The 22,955-nt window shown below is 39.2% G+C and overlaps 1 protein-coding gene across 3 annotated transcripts in view; it reads right to left on the bottom strand.

The window, feature by feature from the left end:
• Window positions 1-22,955, bottom strand: part of SAMD8 (sterile alpha motif domain containing 8) — a 47,407-nt gene that overhangs the window by 6,026 nt on the left and 18,426 nt on the right. For 2 of the 3 annotated variants that reach the window (XM_082606365.1, XM_082606366.1), the window contains exons 3-4: window positions 8,031-8,126; window positions 3,845-3,962 (exon numbers count right to left, since the gene is read on the bottom strand). In XM_082606365.1, the coding sequence (XP_082462491.1) occupies window positions 3,845-3,962; window positions 8,031-8,126 (214 nt within the window). The remainder of the gene's footprint in view (window positions 1-3,844; window positions 3,963-8,030; window positions 8,127-22,955) is intronic. The other variant, XM_082606367.1, reaches the window with a different exon arrangement.

Raw genomic sequence — 22,955 nt, 5'->3', positions numbered from 1 at the left:
GCATTTAACACATAATAATATAAAAAACTGCTGCAATTTTATGTGCATTTACTATGTGCAGCATGTTGCTATATGCTTTTATGTCATTGCATTTAATTTCCACAAAAATCCTATGAACTGATTCAACTGTACAGATGAGGGAACTGGCTTCAGAGAGGTCACACAGCTAGTAAGTAACGTAATAAGGATGTGAACACAGGGTGTCCAATTCCAAAGCCCTATGTCTTAAAGAACAAAAGAAACAATCTTATTAGAACCACCATTTCATTAGAAATCTCACCTGATTATACACTACCCAGGCTTTCCCTTTCTGCCTCAATTGATGGTAGGGAGAGAAATTCATTATTAGAGAAAAGGAAAGGGAAGGTACTAAAATATACATGGTTTGGTTCTTTCCATGACCTCTAATGAGAATAGGGTTAGAGATGTTATGCTCGTGAAAGTAAAAAATCAGACAGTGAAGAACAGAACAGAGATTGCTAGGAAAATGTCTCAGCCAAGGACAGGAAACAAGTGATGCCATGCAAAAGAAAGCAATAATTACACAACACTGTAAATCAACTATACTCCAATAAAAAAATTAAAAAAAATACTGTATCACAAAAAAAGGAAAGCAATTATTGCCCAATTACTCAAGTCTCCCCATCCTTTCCAATCTTAAAATGTCCCAAATATCCTTCCAGAAAAATAAAAATAAAAATTGAAACACAGCACAACAGAATGAATTTAGACACTCTGATGAGAAATTTGCTTTAAATGTTTCTTTTCTTAAGGTAGTTCCATTGTCTAATTTCAAAAACAGGCATATCCTTGGTTCTGTCTCCAAACCTACTACTTCTGGGAGTGAGATTTCAAGCAATTACTTTATTACAATGAAAATGCCCTACGGAGTTCACTGTAAGGGATCTGATTGCTAGTTAATATCACCTTAACTATCTAATTTTAATGACTGCTGCAAATACAGGTCAGTAAGTAGGTTATAATTCAAAGCAATTAACAGTATTTAGGGCAGATTTGAATAAATATGTCCACATAAAACTAACTGATAATAAAAAACCATCATTAGAGACAGAAAAAGGGCTGTCCATACTGTAGCGAGATGGTATCTAATTTATTTATTTATTTATTTTATATAAATTTATTTATTTTATTTATTATTTTTGGCTTGATGGGTCTTCGTTGCTGCACGCGGGCTTTCTCTAGTTGCAGGGAGTGGGGGCTACTCTTCGTTGCGGTGCACGGGCTTCTCACTGCAGTGGCTTCTCTTGTTGCGGAGCACGGGCTCTGGGCACGCAGGCTCAGTAGTTGCAGCACACGGGCTCAGTAGTTGTGGCGCATGGACTTAGTTGCTCTGCAGCATGTGGGATCTTCCCAGATCAGGGCTCGAACCCATGTCCCCTGCATTGGCAGGCGGGTTCTTAACCACTGCACCACCAGCAAAGTCCCTCATTTATTTTTGTAGCACATGTTGCAGCCCTATGTACATATATTTTTCTCTTTAGTGGCTGATCCACAATCAAATCCCTCAGCTACAGGAAATGCTCTTTTCATTATAGTAAGCTTACGTATTTCTTCTTTTAAATCTCTTCTAATCACTTAGCATACTACAATAATTGGGGGTAATAACTGTTCTATCCCTCCTTCACACCATGCACAGAAATTCAATAGATTTGCTAACTAAAGAATGTCACTTGCCACCTGATTCTACAAGAATTAAGTCATTAGCCACTGCAGTCGCTGACCTTCAACATACCCTGAAAAGACTTCAGGACACAGTCAGGAATGAGGCACTCTATGCTCTGGGAAAACTGACAGAAAAGGCCTTCAGGATAGTCAGATTTTTTCAGGAGAAAATTTTATGAACCCAATTTCTTGCATCTTCCCATACTTAGAAAAGCACTAAAATCATTAACTAAGACATTTGTTCCTCATGACTAGCAGCAACCTTCTACCAAGATGTGTGGCTTGATTGCACGTACACCTTCCCCAAGATCACATATATGCTAACCTTCCCCCTTACATCTTCAGCATACTTCCTCAGAGCTAACTGAGAAGCTGTCTCCTGGGCTATAGTCCTCAGTAAGTCTCGAAATAAACTCACAGCTCTCACACTGTGCATTTTTATTAAATTTAAAATATAAGACCATAAAAGTCTCAGGTATCATCTTTCATTAATCAGAATGGCAATGACTCCAAAAATTGTGCTGGCATGGTGATGGGAAAACTGACATGCACATAGTGGTGATAGTAGTGAAAAACTAGTCTTTCCTAGTGAAAATGTGAGCAATATGTATCACAATTTTCAGTGTGTATGTTCTTTAATTTCCTAACTCCACTTCCAGGAATTTATCTTAAGACGATTAAATAAGTGAAAAACCATAAATGTACAAGGATGTTTATGACAGCATTGTTTATAAATAGTAAGATTTGAAAATAACTTAAATGTACATCATTTGGAGACTGGTAAATTGTACAATGGAATACTCTGCAGCTATTAAAAAGGATGAGGTATAGCTATATGTATCTCTTCAGAAGAAAGTAAACAACACACTATTAAATGAAATATAAGCTAAAGTACAATGTCTGCAATATAATCCTATCTTCTGTTTAAAAAGTATCTATCTATATAAACTTGTATGAATATGTAAGCATGGTTAAAAATAGTCCATGTGGTATATACACAACTATTAACAGTATTATTTATGGGGTGGGGTGAAAGAAGTGGGAATTTTGTGAGATTTTACTTTTTAATTTATATATTTCTATAAAATTTGAATTTTTACAATAAGTTTATATAACTTTGTAACTAGAAAGAAGTACTTTCCCTTTTTGGAAAAAAAAAGAAGAAGAAACAAAAACAGCTTTTATTTAAAAATAAAGCATTTCCTTTACACTAAATCCTAAATGTCATTAACCCTTCCTCCTTTCTTACTGGTCAGTCTCCTTATACCTGGAGAAAGTTTGGTCACTCTGCAGCTCAGGACTATATTTTTAGTTCCTGATCTCCTTTGGCTGCTTAATCTTCCCTTGCAGGTATTTCAGCTATTTATATTGCAGTAGAAGAACAGACACTTAATTTTGTTTTACACTTTACAAACAACATTAAAATAACAAAGGTGTTAATACATCATTTGAATATTTGGGAACACATAACTAAAGCATGGAGGCTTAGAAAAGTAGGCTAATAAATTCTCTTGTCCAAATTTAATGGGTCACAACAGCCAATTTTATATATAAAGCACAGGTGATCTTCAGGGTTTTTAAACATTTTCTTATTTTTTACAGTAATTCATTACCCTGTTTTTTTGTTCCCATCTGCATAATCTATCCTCTCTCAATTTAACCAGAAGAGAAGGTATGTCTACAGTATACCAAAACAAGCAACAAAGTATAAAACAAAAACAAAAAAGGTTAGCCATTATTTAAATATATCTCAGAAAGAGTAAAGTTTAGAGTAGTGGGTACTACATTTTAAATGGAATATGGTCCAACTGCAACATTTTTTAGAAAGGAGTGATGAGGACAGTGAAGAGGCCAGAGTCACATCATATGAGGAACTAAAGATGTTGAGGATGGTGAGAAAGGGAAAATGATAATCGAAAGTTACTTTTTTTCTATAGCTCTACAGCATTGAACTAGTTAGTATCAATGGATAGAAGTAACAGGAAGGTAGATTCTGGCTTAAGATTTTTACCAAATTATTTCTAGAGGTTTATTACAGATATTGAAAATGCTGAAAAGCACATTTTAATGTTAAAAGCAAAGCCTTAGCCTTAGTTCGTATATGGTGCCATCAACACACCAAGAATAAGAGGAAAGAATGATAAAGAAGACAGTAGGCTACCTTTCCAGTACACTGTAGGTGCTGTCCTGGCACGGAGAGGGAGGTCACAAACATGGTAAAGCAGCGAAGCAAGAATACAGTGCCCATCAGACTACAAAGCCTTCGGAGAAGTATTGACCTGTGAACAGTGACCAAAAAGGGAGAAAGATCAGAAGAAAACAAACCAAAATACCTCAGGCATCTAGTGTTTACTTAAAGGGAGAACAAGCAGGAAAACCATTAGATTCTTTGAAGAGGACAGAAATCTTAGAGACCATCTAAAGCACTGTCCAATAGGATGATGGAAATGGACTATAACTGCACTGTCCAATAAGCTATATACATGTGGCTCTTGAGCATTTGAAATGTACAAGTAAGGAACTGAATTTTAATTTTATTTCATTTTCACTAAATTAAATTTAAATAGCCACATGTGGCTAGCACCTGCCATGCTGGACAGTGCAGACCTAAGAGCATCATTTCACTGTTAAGAAAATATGGCTAAGAGAAAGTAAGAATTACGCAAGAGAGAAGTAAGATAGTACCCAGACTGACTCTAGCTTAGTGTTAGTTTTATTACTCATATATTGTCATAACTTATTTAATGAGAAGTAAAGTTAAATACGTGATCCTAGGGAATTTTTTTGCTCATTAATGACATTGTAAATTGGTTGACAGTAATTATATAATAAACATTCTTTAATTTCTCTTAAATTTAAGCTATAAAATACTAAGGGTTTTTTTAATACTATGTTTTACATTAAGTATATCTCTAACAATTTTTTTTAATGTCTTCAACCAAAACAGACTATATGATTCTTAAGTACAGAGACTTTACTTAAACATTTTTGAAATGCTCCTCCCACCCTCAAAAAAAAGTACTCAATATAAGGTTAGGTAAGTTTCAAACTTCAGTGTGTACACCTGGGATGGAGCTCAGGAATCTGCATTTTATTTTTTTATTTTTTTCACTTCAAATATACTTCTGTTTTATTTTCTTTCTCCTCTCCTCAAGGAACTCTAATTACCTATATGGTAAACCTTCTTCAGGCTATCCCCTCAGTGTCCCCAAATATTTCATCTATTTTCTATCTTTAAAAAATTTTGTTCTTCCAATTATCTTCTGATTCATTAATTCTCTCTTCTGCTGGATTCAACCTGATGTCATACTCATTACTGAATTCTCAATTTCAGGGATTTTAAAAAATGTGTTTACTTCTAGAGTTTCCATTTCATTCTCTGTTAAAATTATCTTGAACACAGTCAGCAGAGTTACTCTAAAATCTGTATCTGGTACCTCCATTTTCTGGATCCACAGTGGGTCTATTCCATTATTTATTGTTTCTCTTAAATTTTGATCATATTCTCGTACATACTTATGTACCCCTTTATAAGTTATTTACTTGAGTGCCAGATATTGTATATAAAAAATTTTAGAATTAAATTTAGGCCTATATTATCTTCCCAAAGAGAGATTTGATATCTCTTTTGGCAAGTGGTTATGGGCTTTAACAATCTGGGGTCACCTTAATGCAATTTTTGAAACTGAAATTATTTCAAGCTAGGTTTCAGTCCCTGCAGGGTTTGCTTCACTTCTGGTTCACTACTACTTCTAAAATGTAGCAGTGGTAATGTAAAAAAAGAAGAAAAGAAGGTAAGAAAAAGTAACACTGAATGGAGAGGGTACCAACTCAAAGCAGGAGGATTCTACCACTTCTCACCTTTCTTAATAGCCCTGCTCTCCAGTATTTTGGGAAAACACAGGAGCCTAAATTGAATATACTGTCATCCAGAGAAGAATTAAATTCATTTCTTCTGAGACCCAGTTAGCACTACTGACTTGAGAACACTCTAGCCCATTCTAAAATCCACAGCTTAATCTGGGAGTCTTGGTATCAGCCACTCAACTTTGTTACATACCTAAGGCTTAGTCTCCTTATCTTAGCTCTGGCATTACAACCAGTGGAATGCTTTTTCAGAGATGCTTACTCATTCCTCTGATTGTACACCACAGATTATTTTTTCTGTGTTTCCTTTTTCATGTGTTTGTGTGTTTGGGGCTCTTGGAGATTTTCCTTTCTTCCTGCAAGTTCAGTGATGCAATCCTTTCTTAACACAGGATTTATGGTGCATCTTCTTACCATATAGTGGAAAGTCCAGAGCAAAAGTCTCTGCCTTCTTTTTTCCATGCCACCATTTTGTGAGCTTTTTGAGGAAGACAACATGGAATCTGAATTTTAACAAGAGCCCAGGTGATTCTAGAAAGTGCTACAAAGACCACACTTTGAGAAACACTTTCTTTGACTAATTAAACATCAAAACTTGCATTTAGGGCTTCCCTGGTGGCACAGTGGTTGAGAGTCCGCCTGCCGATGCAGGGGACACGGGTTCATGCCTCGGTCCGGGAAGATCCCACATGCTGCAGAGCAGCTGGGCCCGTGAGCCATGGCCACTGAGCCTGCACATCCGGAGCCTGTGCTCCGTAATGGGAGAGGCCACAACATTGGAGAGGCCTGCATATCGCAAAAACAAACAAACAAAAAACTTGCATTTAGCTGGTCACTGCTACGCTTTGCTAAACCTACCAAGGTTTCCTATATAAGGTAAACTCTTTCTTGTTTTGAAGAGTGGATAAATTCAAATCTACAGGGTCTTGTGAGGCAAAGTTAAACCAGAAAGCAGCAGTGATACATGTGGTTTTTTTGTTTGTTTTTTGTTTTTATTTATTTATTTATTTATTGCGGTACGCGGGCCTCTCAATGCCGTGGCCTCTCCCGTTGCGGAGCACAGGCTCTGGATGCGCAGGCTCAGCAGCCATGGCTCACGGGCCCAGCCACTCCGCGGCATGAGGGATCTTCCCGGACCGGGGCACGAACCCATGTCCTCTGCATCGGCAGGCGGACTCTCAACCACTGCGCCACCAGGGAAGCCCCGAAACATGTGTTTTTAAACCACCTCTGGTTTTAAGCAATCCAGTTACAAATATTGTTGCAAAGCGAGAGAGAATGAAGTGCAATATGGCCTAAAAGTGTGACAAGAATAGCAATCATCAACCCTTCTTTTCACCTTCAAAGCACTGAAATAACTGCTGCTTAGGACCTAAAGCTCATCACTGTAGTTTACCTCAAGCATTCCCTGGTGAGGAGAAAGAATAAAAAATTCACGAAAGTGTCCCTATTCCTCTTCAGTATCCAAAGACAATGGATAGCAGACCCACAACTTTATCAGATCTATTTTTTCTTCACTATGCCTTTTTTTTTTTAGTTGAAGAATGGTTGATTTACAATATTGTGTTCGATTCAGGTGTACAGCAAAGTGATACAGTTATATACATATTTATATATATACACACATATATATTTCAGATTCTTTTCCAATATAGGTTATTATAAGATACCGAATATAGTTCCTTGTGCTATACAGTAAATCCTTGTTGTTTGTCTATTTTATATACAGTAGTATGTCTCTGTTACTCCCATACTCCTAATTTATCCCTCCCCCCTCCACTTCCCCTTTGGTAACCATAAGCTTGTTTTCTATGTCTGTGAGTCTGCTTTTCTTTTGTAAATAAATTAATTTGTATTACTCTTTAGATTCCACACTATGCTTATTTTTTTACTTAAGTAAGTTCCCCTCATTAAAGTAGGAAAGTAGCCTCCTCTTATGCTTCTCTCTTTTTTGACGCAAAAACCTTCTTCCCTTTCTACCTCTTGCGCCTTCCCTGTTCAGCAATTTTCTATACCATCTGAAGAGAACTACACGTGCTAGATGTGCACGGTGTGCAAGATGACCTCTTGTTTCATGCACCTCCTCCAAGCAGAGAATAATTTCTTCCACCCAAACATCTGACCAAAGATTGTCCCTTGGAGGAGTTTCCAGCCTTCTATAGAAAGTGACATTTCCGATCTGTTTCCAAAGAAAGGCAAGGCTAGACTTAGATTGTCGTGGTTGGCCCATGGCTGAATACCGTCATCTCTAATCCTTCCCTGCAAAATACCTTCAGAATATTACTAAATATGTAGGTACTACCTCAGGCTGACTCTTTTGTTGATCAAACCCAAACATTTTCCTATGTCAGTAATTATAATGTCACAATGACTAGAGAAGGAAAGTAACAAGGAAACAGCAAAGGAAGAAACAAGGTTTGATGACCTTTGCATAAGACAGTCAAAACACTTTCAGTCTTTTAATGGAATAAGAGAGGTACCTGTGCTTGTGAAGAAGAAGAACCAGGAGCCAAATATAGCACAGAATCATGCCACATACTTCTGTCATGGCAAAGGCCCATGGAATTCTAGGAACGCTGGAACAGAAAAAAATTTAAATTTTGGACAAGAAGTATATGTATGTAAATGGCGCCACCCTGTCAGTAAGATACTCTGCTAATAATTACCTTAAAATTGTTTTCTTTAACTTTTTTTAAAAATTAATTATTTATTTTTGGCTGTGTTGGGTCTTCGTTGCTGCATTCAGGCTTTCTCTAGTTGCAGCGAGTGGGGTCTACTCTTTGTTACAGTGCGTGGGCTTCTCATTGCGGTGGCTTCTCTTATTGCGGAGCACCGGCTCTAGGCACGCAGGCTTCAGTCGTTGTGGCATGCGGGCTCAGTAGTTGTGGCTCACGGGCTCTAGAGCGCAGGCTCAGTAGTTGTGGAGCACAGGCTTAGCTGCTCCATGGCATGTGGGATCTTCCTGGACCAGGGATCGAACCCATGTCCCCTGCACTGCCAGGCAGATTCTTAACCACTGCACCACCAGGGAAGTCCCTGTTTTCTTTAACTTCTACCTCTTTTAGAAGATGATATCTGGAGAACCTGGGGAAAAAAACTGTTTCATAAAGTACCTCATTTACCAGGACCTCTTTGTTGTTTGTGATTCCCAGTCATGGTTCTCTGTAAAGAAATAACTTTTTTCTCCTTTCCCATAGCATGGCAGACCTGTATACAGGACTGTCCCCAAAAGACAGGGGGGAAAAGGCTCACTTCTTAAATGGTGTGCTCATTTCAGAATCCAGACAATCAGGGCTTGAACTCAACTACTCTTTTTTTTAGTATATTTTGTTTTCAAGCAAGTAAATAGAGTTTTTGTTTTGTTTTACTCCTCTCCTTCTCTCTCTGCCCTCCTTTGTTTTATATTTGTTTTCTTCTATCTTTTCCATTGTTGTCTTTCCTCACCAAATCCACAGCTCCTGTGATTACCCACTAGTAAAAGACATGTCACATTCTCAATTAAAAAGAAAGAAAGACGGGGGCAGGGAGAAGAAGAAGATGAAGAAAAAGAAGAAGAAAGAAGAAGAAAGAAGAAGAAAGAGGAAGAAAGAAGAAGGAAGAAGGAAGGAAAAGGAGAAAAGGAGGAGGAGGAAGAAAAAAAGGAGGAGAGTGGTGGAAGGGAGGAGATGGAAATGAATTAGTCCAAATAGGTCATCTCTGGGTGGTAAGATTATTGATAGTTTTATTTTTATTCTTTGTAAATTTACACTAAAAATTTTTACACAATGGCATGTTAATTTTATAACTAAGGAAATAAAGGTATTTTTTAAAAAGAAGACATGAGGGCTTCCCTGGTGGCACAGTGGTTAAGAGTCCGCCTGCCGATGCAGGGGACATGGGTTCGTGCCCCAGTCCGGGAAGATCCCACATGCCGCAGACCGGCTGGACCCGTGAGCCATGGCCGCTGAGCCTGTGCGTCCGGAGCCTGTGCTCCGCAACGGGAGAGGCCACAACAGTGAGAGGCCCGCGTACCACAAAAAAAAAAAAGAAAAAAGGCATTAAGTCTGAAAGATATTAACAGTCTACTCCAAACCTTATTCAGAGTAACTGAAGAGAGTCAATCGTCTCCATTCAGGGACTCATCTTTTACCTATTACCTCAGAAAATAAAGACTCCTCTTGTGAATTTTTAATCTATTGCTGCCTTATTTATCTGGCATTATGGGGGAAAGGGTTATTTCACATAATAGAAATTTTCAGATAAAAGATCCCTTTAAATGACTTCTAAAAATTTAAACTTTTTTAATGAACATTAAAAAAACCTATATATGTATGTGTACATGTGCATATGTATACATGTGTATATACATATGTATATATTTTATTTTATTTTATTTTATTATTATTTTTTTTTTTGCAGTACATGGGCCTCTCACTGCTGTGGCCTCTCCCGTTGCAGAGCACAGGCTCCGGACGTGCAGGCTCAGCGGCCATGGCTCACGGGCCCAGCCGCTCCGCGGCATGTGCGATCCTTTCAGACCGGGGCACGAACCCGTGTCCCCTGCATCGGCAGGCGGACTCTCAACCACTGCACCACCAGGGAAGCCCTGTATATATTTTAAATAGTTTTAGAGTGTTTATGGTAAAAGTAAGTTTTCTGCCCCACCCCCAGCCTAAACCTAATTCTTGCTCTCCAGAGATAGTCACTTTCATTCTTCTGGTTTATTTGAAGTTATATCTTCTAGTCACACACACAAAAACACATACACACACACACACACACTCTCTCTTTCTTTCCCATGCTCTCAATATTATTTCATCATTTTATTTAAAATAATTTTTGGCTTTTACTTGATGGAAATGTTTAAGTATAGTTCATAGCTAAGACAATGGAACGCAAAGATTAAGTCCCTTTCTCGTACAACTCCTTACAATTCTCCAGAGCTAATAACTTAAAAAAAAAAAAGTTTCTTCTGTTTCTTCTGTGCCTATCACCAATTCATCTTCAGACTATTCTATCAATTTCAATGTTTCCTTTGGAGAAATCTCTCCTAGAGCTCCTTCTTTAGAAAGGCTGCATTATCTAGTCCCTCCTGCATGGCTATTTCTTGGAATAAAACTTAACCCTCATCTTGGGAATTTCTCTTTTCTATATTGGATCCTCTGTTTCCTGAATCCCATGTCCTCCTCTTTCTCAGTTTACTCCTTAGTTTTTTTTGTTTTTGTTTTTTGTTTTTGTTTTTTTGTGGTACATGGGCCTCTCACTGCTGTGGCCTCTCCCGTTGCAGAGCACAGGCTCCGGACGCACAGGTTCAGTGGCCATGGCTCACGGGCCCAGCCACTCCGTGGCATGTGGGATCCTCCCGGGCCGGGGCACGAATCCGTGTCCCCTGCATTGGCAGGCGGACTCTCAACCACTTGCGCCACCAGGGAAGCCCACTCCTTAGTTTTGATGTAGTGTATCCTTGAATTATTTTCTCAGAGGAGGGATGGAGGATAAACTTGTTTTTTTTTGTCAGATTTACTGAGGTTTAATTTACAAACAGAAAAATTCACCATTTTTAGCTATACAGTTCAAAGAGTTTTGACAAACACATTCAATCATGTAATCACCACCGCAATAAAGACAACATTTTCATCACTCCAGAAAGTTCCCCTGTGTCCCTTTGTAGTCAATTCCCTTTCTCACTTCCAGCTGTGGGGCTACCACTGATCTGATTTCTGATTCCTATAGGTTTGCCTTTTCTAGAATGGCATATAAATGCAATCACACAGTATTTGTCCAAATACCTTTTGTATCTGGCTATTTTCACTCAGCATAATATGTTTCAGATTCATCCATGTTATTGCATGTACAATTAATTCTTTATCTATTCTTTGTCTACAATTTCTGTATCCACTCACAGGTTGATGGGTATTCTGGGCTATTTCCAGGTTTGGGTGATTATGAATAAAGACCACATACAGGTCTTTGCATGGACGTATGTTTTCATTTTTCTTGGGTAAATACCTAGGAATGAAACTGTTGAGTCCTATGTTAAGTTTATGTTTAACTTCTTAAGAAACTATCAAACTGTTTTCAAAGCAGTTGTACCATTTTGCAATTCTACCAGCAAAGTATGAGAGCATCAGTTGCTCTGAATCCTCGTCAGGCCTTGTCATTAGCAATTTTTTTCATTTTAGTAATTCTAGTAGCTGTGGGGTTGGAGAGTAAATTTTTTTGAGACTTGCAAATTTTAAAATACCCTTGGGTCTAGCCTTATGTCTATTTGGTAGTTTGCCTAGGCAGAACATTTTAGGTTAGACATTATTTTGTCTCAGAATGTTAGAGGCATTTGTTCCATTGTCATCTCACTTCCACGGTTGCTAAGAAGTGTGATGCTATTTGGATTTCTAATCTTTGTGTGTTACTTGTTTTGTCTCTTAAGAAGCTTTTAGGATCTTCTGTCTATACCTAGTGTTCTGAAATTTTTCATTTCTTGTACTGGGTGCTCTTTCAATCTAGGAAGTCACATTCTTTGATTCTGAGAAATTTCCTTTTATTATAGCTTAGATAATATCTTCCTCTTCATTTTCTCTACGTTCTTCCTAAAACCCCTATTTTTTCCACTGCTGGGCCAATGGGATTGATCTTACTTTTTCTCCTCTACTTCTTATCTCTGCTCTACATGCTGGGCAATTTCATCAAATCCATGTTCCAATTATCCTGCTGGATTTTTTTAAAATTTATTTTTGGCCGAGTTGGGTCTTTGTTTCTGTGCGAGGGCTTTCTCTAGTTGCGGCGAGCGGGGGCCACTCCTCATCGCGCTGCGCGGGCCTCTCACTATCGCGGCCTCTCTTGTTGCGGACCACAGGCTCCAGACGCGCAGGCTCAGTAATTGTGGCTCACGGGCCCAGTTGCTCCGCGGCATGTGGGATCCTCCCAGACCAGGGCTTGAACCCGTGTCCCCTGCATTGGCAGGCAGATTCTCAACCAATGAGCCACCAGGGAAGCCCATCCTGCTGCATTTTAAATTTCTACTTTCATTTTTTATTTTTCAAAAGCTTTTTTCCTCTGAATTTTCCTTTTTCATAGTCTACTGTTACTGTCTCACAGAATGCAGTATCTCTTACCTGTGAGTATATGAATGGTTATTTTTTTTGAAGTGTTCTGCTCCCTATTTTGTGTTTCCCAGTTTGTTTTTTTTCTATTTGCACTGATCTGTTTTCCTCAAATGTCTGGTGATTCTTGACTGACAGTTCATATTTGACAGGGAAGTACTAAAAAAAAAAATAATGTGATGCTCTGTATGCATGGACTGAGGTTGTGAAGTATGGGTTTCACTGTGATAGAACAGAGGTCTAGTTGATGAGATATGGATATCTCTCCTATCACAGTATCTATAGTCCTTTTCTCTTGTACAGGTTTTCCAAGGAGAGGAATCTGTTCTCCTGCTTGGAAGACTGGGGCTGGGAAGTTAAGTCTGGTTACTTAAGGAAGGGAGCTGGAAGTCTCTGTGATCTAGATTTACAGTTAATCAATTTAATTACATTAAATCAGTTAATTTACAGTTAATCACAGAAAATACAATGAAAACAGGCACCTTCGTTCTCATCTGGGCATGGTGTCCCCGAGTCCAGAGTCCCTCACATTCAACTACTCTGGAGAACAAACCACCTGTCTTCTGTTGCAGTAGAACAGGTCTTAAATTGATTTTCAACCAGTTCTCCCATATTTAGCTCCTATCTATACCCAGTCTTGAGAGATGTTTGATGCCTCCTGTTTTGAGAGTTTTTCTGGAGTACTGCAGTACAAATAAACTCACCTCTTGGGCACCGCTAGTCCCCACTCCCAACCTCACAACAGACACTTAGCTTTCTACTTTCCAAATTTTCATTATTATCACTGCTTCTGCCTTCATGGGATTCCTGGGGGCCCCCACCCCCACTTCTTGTTTCTTTTTTAGTGAAGTGTTGTAAGGAAATTGTCAAATGTGTTTTCAATATCTCATATTTATTCTGATGCAATGCTTTCTAAAATGCATTATACATGTTATGCTTTTTTTTTCTGGATAGAATTTAATTTTCTTTCATAATTCAGAGTCATCACTGTGAACACTGATTATTACACTGGACATGGTAATGATCTCAGAGACTACTGAGAAATGAAAGGCAGTGAAGCCCCAGATTAATGTGGCTTTTCCATTATTTATGTGTGCTTTTTATAGTGCTTCTGTTTTCTCTATTACGGCTATTAGCTATCCCTCCTCACATATAAGTGGGCCTGCCTCTAGAAGCATCTCTATCTCCTAATTTTTTGTTTATGATGTGCTGAAGCTCTTGGAACTGTGTCAAGTAAGCTTCAGAAGCAGACTCTGAAACAAAGATCACTGTGAAAGTTATTAGGAATGTTCCCAAGGGAAAATATAGGGTAGTGGGAAAATGAGATCAGGAAGGCAAGGAAGCAAGGCAAGAGTGAGACGTCAAGCAAAGCCCTGTGGTAAACTCAGGCAAGGGTAACTTTGGCTCAATCCTGCAAGGAATCTGGGAGACAGTGTAGGTCCAACCTAAAAGTTGTCCTAATTAGGGCAAAGAGAAATGAAATATTTATACCCCACCTCATCAGTTATTGGTTAAGGGCTGCTGCTGAAGGGATGTAAATTTCCAAGTATGTTTGGCTCTCTTTTTAAGCAGGCAAAGTGTATTCCAGCAGCCCAAGAGCAGTTCTCCAACAAAGACATACAATTGCCGGATGTTGGGAGTATAAGTGTGCAAGAAAATGGAAAAGAGATCTGAGGGGATACAGGAGGAATGCTGACAGCACCTGCTACCATTCTCCTGTGAATAAAGTTTAGATACTTAAGAGCATGGGGCTTTGTAGCTGGTGGAACTGTAGACTGTTAGGCAAAATTAGGTTTCAAACCCCCATTGCAAATTGAAAACATATGTCTATACAAAACTTTGTATGAATGTTCATAGCAGCATTATTAATAGTAGCCAAAAAGTGGATAAAACTCAAACCTTCATCAACTAATGAATGGATAAGCTAAATGTAGTATATCTAAACAATGAAATAATATTCTGTAATAAAAAGGAATGAAGTACTAATACATACTACTTATATGGATGAATCTTAAAAACATTATGCTAAATGAAAGAAGCCAGACACAAAATAAGGCCTCATGTTGTAATGGCCATTGATATGAAATGTCCAGAATAGACAAATCCATAGAAATAGAAAGAGAAAGTAGATTGTGGTTGCCAGGGTCTGGAGGGAGGAGGGAAATGGGGTGTGACTGATAATGGATGAGTCTATTTGGGGTGTTGAAAACGTTCTGGAATTAGTGGTGATGGTTGCACAACTTTGTAAATATACTAAAAACCACTGAATTGTACACTTTAAAATAAAATCCTCATGATCAATCATTTCCCTCTTCTTTCCCATTATGCCTTTCATAGTCATCTATAGAACCTCAGCATCCATTCTCTGATTTCTTGAGATTTTAGTTTTTGGTTCACTGTCACTCTCCAAAACTTCTCCTGTTGTGGTATATATCCTTCTCACTCCTCTTTTTACTTCTCCTCCTATGACCTTGTCTTTTACTCTACTTCAGCGACCCACCATTCACGGTTATAAACTGGATCTTGTCATTATCAAGATTATTCTTCATAATCTCAATGTCAAGAATTCTATACTAACCAACACCTCTTGTCTTTCCATCTTATCTAGTACTCCAACTTCAATAATTCTGAGACCCCAAATCCATAGATCTTATAACACTTTCACAGTCCTTCACCTACCTCATATCCCCCTGTCCCTCCTTATCTACCTATGCCCATGGTTAGTCATTATAATCACTCCCTTTCCTCTTTTTCCTTCATTGCATTGCCTAGCAAAACTTAAAGCCCGGGCTTCTCTGGTGGCGCAGTGGTTGAGAGTCTGCCTGCCGATGCAGGGGACACAGGTTCGTGCCCCTGTCCGGGAAGATCCCACATGCTACGGAGCGGCTGGGCCCGTGAGCCATGGCCGCTGAGCCTGCGCGTCTGGAGCCTGTGCTCCGCAACGGGAGAGGCCACGACAGTGAGAGGCCCGCGTACCTCAAAAAAAAAAAAAAAAAACCTTAAAGCCCACTTAAATCCAATTATCTACCTATTCTATACCTGTATCTGTGCAGTTGAGTGAGGCTGATAAAAACACACAATATCAACATGACTATTAACCTCAAGGAGGTCTTTAGTGCTGCTACTACATCACACAAGTCTATTCACTCATAGATGACTATTTTACACTTCATCCTTTCTCCTCAAACCTCCGACCTTCTCTCTCTTCTAAATCTCTGTTTCCAGAGGAAATAAAAACAATCAGCAGAGGACTTCCTCATGCTTTACCATCACATCTAGCAACCTCATATCTGTTTCCATATTTTCTGTCTTCCCCTCTGTTATGAATTAATAGACCCTGTGCCTAAGACCAGCCTCTCCCACCCACTAGATCCTACCGCTTTTCATCTACTCAAGGATATTATTCCATCAATTATACCCTCTCTTTCCTCTAACAGTATCTCCTTCCCTCTAAATTGGGTCATTCCTATCATCAGTACAACAATCATGCTATATAATACAGCCCATCCAAAACAAAACCCTGGTGACTCCATATCTTTTCCTCCTTTCTCCAATACAACTCCATTTCTCTGTTGCCCTTATAGAAAAACTTTTAAGGGCTTGTAAGACTTGATTGTTTCCAATTTCTCTCTTCCCATTCTCTTCCTCTCTCTCATTTCTTTACCCAATTTTTTTACTTTGAAAAATTTTGATCATAACAAAAGCTGAAAGATAAACTTTATATTCATCACTTAAGTCTATCAATTGTTTACAATAATTAACATTTTCCCATATTTGCTTTACTTCCCTCTTTCTGTACAAACCTAAATACACATACACACTCTTGGAGGAGACTAAACCCTTCCCAAAATAAGTTGCAGACATTATGACACTTCTCCCCTAAATACTTCAACATGTATCTCCTAAGAACAAGGATACCCTCTTCATAACCCAATACACTATTACACCCAGGAAACTGTAACACCAATTTAGTGTTAAACTGTATCATTTAATATGCCATCCATATTCAAATTTTCCTAACTGTTCTAAAATGTCCTTTATAGAAGTATTTTTTTTTTCTTGATTGAGGATTCAATTGAAGTTCATGTACTGCGCTTGGTTATGGCTCTTCAACTTCCCTTATAATTCCCTTGAAGAACTTCCCCTCTCAGTCAACCATTTTTTGTTTGTTTTGTTTATCACTATGGGTTCATAGATTCTTTTTCTTACTCAGTATATTATAATCCATTACCATCATTATGCTTTTTTTAAAATTTATTTATTTATTTTTGGCTGCGTTGGGTCTTCGTTTCTGTGCCAGGGCTTTCTCTACTTGTGGTAAGAGGGGGCCACTCTTCATCGCGGTGCACAGGCCTCTCACTATTGCAGCCTCTCTTGTTGCGGAGCACAGGCTCCAGACACGCAGGCTCAGTAGTTGTGGCTCACGGGCCTAGTTGCTCCGTGGCATGTGGGATCTTCCCAGACCAGGGCTCGAACCCGTGTCCCCTGCATTAGCAGGCAGATTCTCAACCACTGAGCCACCAGGGAAGCCCTCATTATGCTTTTTGATGTTCCAATTGTCCTAATTTGATCAATGGGAGCCCCTTAAAACCAGCTCATATGTTCTTCTGATAGGTTTCTACTTCCTTGCTTTATGGCACAAAATCTATTTCAGGCTAATTTTATGCTTACCATTCCTCAGACTTAAAATTAGCCATTTCTCTAAGGAGCCCTGGTCTGTTCCTTTAGTACAGATTGGTATTTAGAAACCATGATCTGGATGCTCATGGTGCTTCACAGCTACTGAGTTTTTCCTACAAACCATTTCACATCAGTTCATAGAAATCTTCCTCATTCTTTTCTATGATTAAATAGTACTCTATTGTGTAGGTGTACCACAGTATATTCAACCAGTTTTCCATGGATAAGCATTTAGATTATTTCCAATATTTATAATTATTACAATTAATGTCACAATGAATAACTCTGTCCATATGCTGTTTCATATTTGTGGAGATATACCTTTAGGTAAATTCCAGTCTCACATTCTCTCTTGAACTCATTATAATCAGGCTTTTGCCCTTATTAACTCTTGTCAAAGTCAACGGTCAATTATCCTCATCTTACTTGACCCCTCAGCAGCATTTGACACAGCTAATTATAATTTATTCCTGTCTTCTTAAAATACTTTTTTTTTTTAACTTGGCTTCCATAATACTCTCTCACTCTCTCTGCCCTGACCTCCTCAGTCTTCTTCTTTACTAGTTTTGCCTTACTTTTCTGACCTCTAAACATTATACCTGTTCTTGGGCTCAATCTTCAATCTTCTTTTCCCTTCTAAACTCACTTCCTAGTAGATATTATCTAATATCATGGCTTTACCTACACTTGTAACTCCCAAATTTCAGCCTAGATCTCTCTGAACACTAACTCATCTTTCCATCTCTTACTTGACTTCTGATTTGGTGTAAAAGATACTTCAAACTTGACATGTCTAAAACCAAACCCTTACTTTTCTCTTCAAGTCAGGTCTTTCCACAGTCTTCCCACCTCTATAAAGGACAACTCTATCCTTCCAGATGATCAAGTCAAAAATCTTGGAATAGGGCTTCCCTGGTGGCGCAGTGGTTGAGAATCTGCCTGCTAATGCAGGGGACACGGGTTCGAGCCCTGGTCTGGGAAGATCCCACATGCCGCGGAGCAACTAGGCCCGAGAGCCACAACTACTGAGCCTGCGCGTCTGGAGCCTGTGCTCCGCAACAAGAGAGGCTGCGATAGTGAGAGGCCTGTGCACCGCGATGAAGAGTGGCCCCGGCTTGCCACAACTAGAGAAAGCCCTCGCACAGAAACAAACACCCAACACAGCCCAGGATAAATAAATAAATTAATTAATTAATTTTAAAAAGATCTTGGAACAATCCTTGAATTCCTTCTCTTACACCTTACATGCAAATCCATAAGCAAATCTTGTTGCCTGTATGTACATACATACCCACACACATCTATATATACATACATATATGTATATCTACACACACACCCATATATATGTATGTACCACTACTCTTCTCATCCAATCCACCCCATCTTTGTCTAGACGACTTCAATAATTTAACCTCTGCTTTCCCATCCCCACCACCAAGCTATTCTATTAACAACAATTAGAGTGACCTTTTACAATGGAAGTTAGATTGCTCTACTCTTCTCCTAAATGCTTTCCAATGGCTTCCCTTTTCACTTAGAATGAAAGCTAAAGTCCTTAAAATTGTCTACAAGTACCTACAAAATCTGGACTCCTGTCTCCTCTCAGATCTCATCTCCAACTGTTCTCTCCATCTCTCACTTGCTGTTCCTTAAACATGCTAAGCCTACTACCAATTCAGGATTCCTGCACCTTGCTGTTTCCTCTGCCTAGAGTACTGTTTCATCAGATATCCACATGCTGTCTTCCTTACTTCCTTAGGGTCTTCTGTTGGAAAAACTGTGCACGATAGAACAGGGTAGGAGATACAGGGATCTAACAGCTTCTTAAACAGCTTTCTTATTTTAGCACCACCCTTTCACCCACAGTATCCAGAGCTTTGAGAAATCTGCAAGATAGTTTGGGTTGGTTCTCAGTTTACCCAACTGCTGCTTTAGAATTAGGTGACTTTAGCTCTGCTAGTTGCCACTCACCCATCTGCTTTTCTTTTCTTTTTTAATATTCATTTATTTATTTGGCTGCGCCGGGTCTTAGTTGCAGCATGCGGGATCTTTTATTTGTAGCATATGGGATCTAGTTCCCTGACCAGGGATCGAACCCAGGCCCCCTGCATTGCAGTGGGGAGTCTTAACCACTGGACCACCAGGGAAGACCCTCACCCATCTGCTTTCAAACTCCCAAAAATGTATGGCTGTTTTCTCCTCTCTTATCTACCCTTTCCTTGTAAGTTTACAACTTAAGACCAACAAACAAACACAACTTCTTTACTATACTTTTAGTCAGGGCTTGAGAGAGAATAAAATGTTATATATATGTCATTCTGCCATCTTAAAATGGACATTTTAATTCATTTCATTTTTAAAAAACCCATATACTATAAGGCACTTTCAGAAGGGCACAACGTTTTGCTTTGTTTTTTTAAACATCTTTATTGGAGTATAATTGCTTTACAATGGTGTGTTAGTTTCTGCTTTATAACAAAGTGAATCAAGTTATACATATACATATGTTCCCATATCTCTTCCCTCTTGCGTCTCCCTCCCTCCCACCCTCCCAATCCCACCCCCCCATCCCACCCCTCTAGGTGGTCACAAACCACCTAGCTGATCTCCCTGTGCTATGCGGCTACTTCCCACTAGCTATCTATTTTACGTTTGGTAGTGTATATATATCCATGCCACTCTCTCACTTTGTCACAGCTTACCTTTCCCCCTCCCCATATCCTCAAGTCCATGCTCTAGGAGGTCTGTGTCTTTATTCCCGTCTTACCCCTAGGTTCTTCATGACTTTTTTTTTCTTAGATTCCATGTATGTGTTAGCATACGGTATTTGTTTTTCTCTTTCTGACTTACTTCACTCTGTATGACAGACTCTAGGTCCATCCACCTCACTACAAATGACTCAATTTCGTTTCTTTTTATGGCTGAGTAATATTCCATTGTATATATGTGCCACATCTTCTTTATCCACTCATCGAATGATGGACACTTAGGTTGCTTCCATGTCCTGGCTATTGTAAATAGAGCTGCAATGAACATTTTGGTACATGTCTCTTTTTGAATTATGGTTTTCTCAGGGTATATGCCCAGTAGTGGGAGTGCTGGGTTGTATGGTAGTTCTATTTGTAGTTTTTTAAGGAACCTCCATGCTGTTCTCCATAGTAGCTGTATCAATTTACATTCCCACCAACAGTGCAAGAGGGTTCCCTTTTCTCCACACCCTCTCCAGCATTCACTGTTTCTAGATTTTTTGATGATGGCCATTCTGACGGGTGAGATGATATCTCATTGTAGTTTTGATTTGCATTTCTCTAATGATTAGTGATGTTGAGCATTCTTTCATGTGTTTGTTGGCAATCTGTATATCTTCTTTGGAGAAATGTCTATTTAGGTCTTCTGCCCATTTTTGGATTGGGTTGTTTTTTTGTTATTGAGCTGCATGAGCTGCTTGTAAATCTTGGAGATTAATCCTTTGTCAGTTGCTACATTTCAAAATATTTTCTCCCATTCTGAGGGTTCTCTTTTGGCCTTGTTTATGGTTTCCCTTGCTGTGCAAAAGCTTTTAAGTTTCATTAGGTCCCATTTGTTTATTTTTGTTTTGATTTCCATTTCTCTAGGAGGTGGGTCAAAAGGATCTTGCTGTGATTTATGTCATAAAGCGTTCTGCCTATGTTTTCCTCTAAGAGTTTGATAGTGTCTGGCCTTACATTTAGGTCTTTAATCCATTTTGAGCTTATTTTTGTGTATGGTGTTAGGGAGTGTTCTAATTTCATACTTTTACATGTAGCTGTCCAGTTTTCCCAGCACCACTTATTGAAGAGGCTGTCTTTTCTCCACTGTATATTCTTGCCTCCTTTATCAAAGATAAGGTGCCCATATGTGCGTGCATTTGTCTCTGGGCTTTCTATCCTGTTCCATTGATCTATATTTCTGTTTTTGTGCCAGTATCATACTGTCTTGATTACTGTAGCTTTGTAGTATAGTCTGAAGTCAGGGAGCCTGATTCCTCCAGCTCCATTTTTCGTTCTCAAGATTGCTTTGGCTATTCGGGGCCTTTTGTGTTTCCATACAAATTGTGAAATTTTTTTGTTCTAGTTCTGTGAAAAATGCCAGTGGTAGTTTGATAGGGGTTGCACTGAATCTGTAGATTGCTTTGGGTAGTAGAGTCATTTTCACAATGTTGATTCTTCCAATCTAAGAACATGGTATATCTCTCCATCTATTTGTATCGTCTTTAATTTCTTACATCAGTGTCTTATAATTTTCTGCATACAGGTCTTTAGTCTCCTTAGGTAGGTTTATTCCTAGATATTTTATTCTTTCTGTTGCAATGGTAAATGGGAGTGTTTTCTTAATTTCACTTTCAGATTTTTCATCACTAGTGTATAAAAATGCCAGAGATTTCTGTGCACTAATTTTGTATCCTGCTACTTTACCAAATTCATTGATTAGCTCTAGTAGTTTTCTGGTAGCATCTTTAGGATTCTCTATGTAGAGTATCATGTCATCTGCAAACAGTGACAGCTTTACTTCTTCTTTTCCAATTTGGATTCCTTTTCTTCTCTGATTGCTGTGGCTAGAACTTCCAAAACTATGTTGAATAAGAGTGGTGAGAGTGGGCAACCTTGTCTTTTTTTTTTTTTTTTTTTTTTTTGTGGTACACGGGCCTCTCACTGTTGTGGCCTCTCCCGTTGCGGAGCACAGGCTCCAGATGCACAGGCTCAGCGGCCGTGGCTCATGGGCCCAGTTGCTCCGTGGCATGTGGGATCTTCCTGGACTGGGGCATAAACCCATGTCCCCTGCATCAGCAGGCGGACTCTCAACCACTGCGCCACCAGGGAAGCCCCAACCTTGTCTTGTTCCTGATCTTAGTGGGAATGGTTTCAGTTTTTCACCATTGAGGACGATGTTGGCTGTGGATTTGTCATATATGGCCTTTATTATGTTGAGGAAAGTTCCCTCTATGCCTACTTTCTGCAGGGTTTTTATCATAAATGGGTGTTGAATTTTGTCAAAAGCTTTCTCTGCATCTATTGAGGTGATCATATGGTTTTTCTCCTTCAATTTGTTAGTATGGTATATCACGTTGATTGATTTGCATATATTGAAGAATCCTTGCATTCCTAGAATAAACCTCACTTAATCATGGTGTAGGATCCTTTTTTTTGTTTGTTTTTTTGCGTTACGTGGGCCTCTCACTGTTGTGGCCTCTCCCGTTGCAGGGCACAGGCTCCAGACGCACAGGCCCAGCCGCTCCGCGGCATGTGGGATCTTCCCGGACCGGGGCACAAACCCGTGTTCTCTGCATCGGCAGGCGGACTCTCAACCACTGCGCCACCAGGGAAGCCCTAGGATCCTTTTAATGTGCTGTTGGATTCTGTTTGCTAGTATTTTGTTGAGGATTTTTGCATCTATGTTCATCAGGGATATTGGCCTGTAGTTTTCTTTCTTTGTGACATCTTTGTCTGGTTTTGGTATCAGGGTGATGGTGGCCTCACAGAATGAGTTTGGGAGTGTTCCTCCCTCTATATTTTGGAAGAGTCTGAGAAGGATAGGTGTTAGCTCTTCTCTAAATGCTTGATAGAATTCGCCTGTGAAGCCATCTGGTCCTGGGCTTTTGTTTGTTGGAAGATTTTTAATCACAGT

The sequence above is a fragment of the Mesoplodon mirus genome, assembly GCF_964341445.2.
Source record: "Mesoplodon mirus genome assembly, chromosome: 2".
In the NCBI taxonomy this organism is placed as follows: Eukaryota; Metazoa; Chordata; class Mammalia; order Artiodactyla; family Ziphiidae; genus Mesoplodon; species Mesoplodon mirus.
This window is presented reverse-complemented; position numbering and strand designations above follow the sequence as displayed.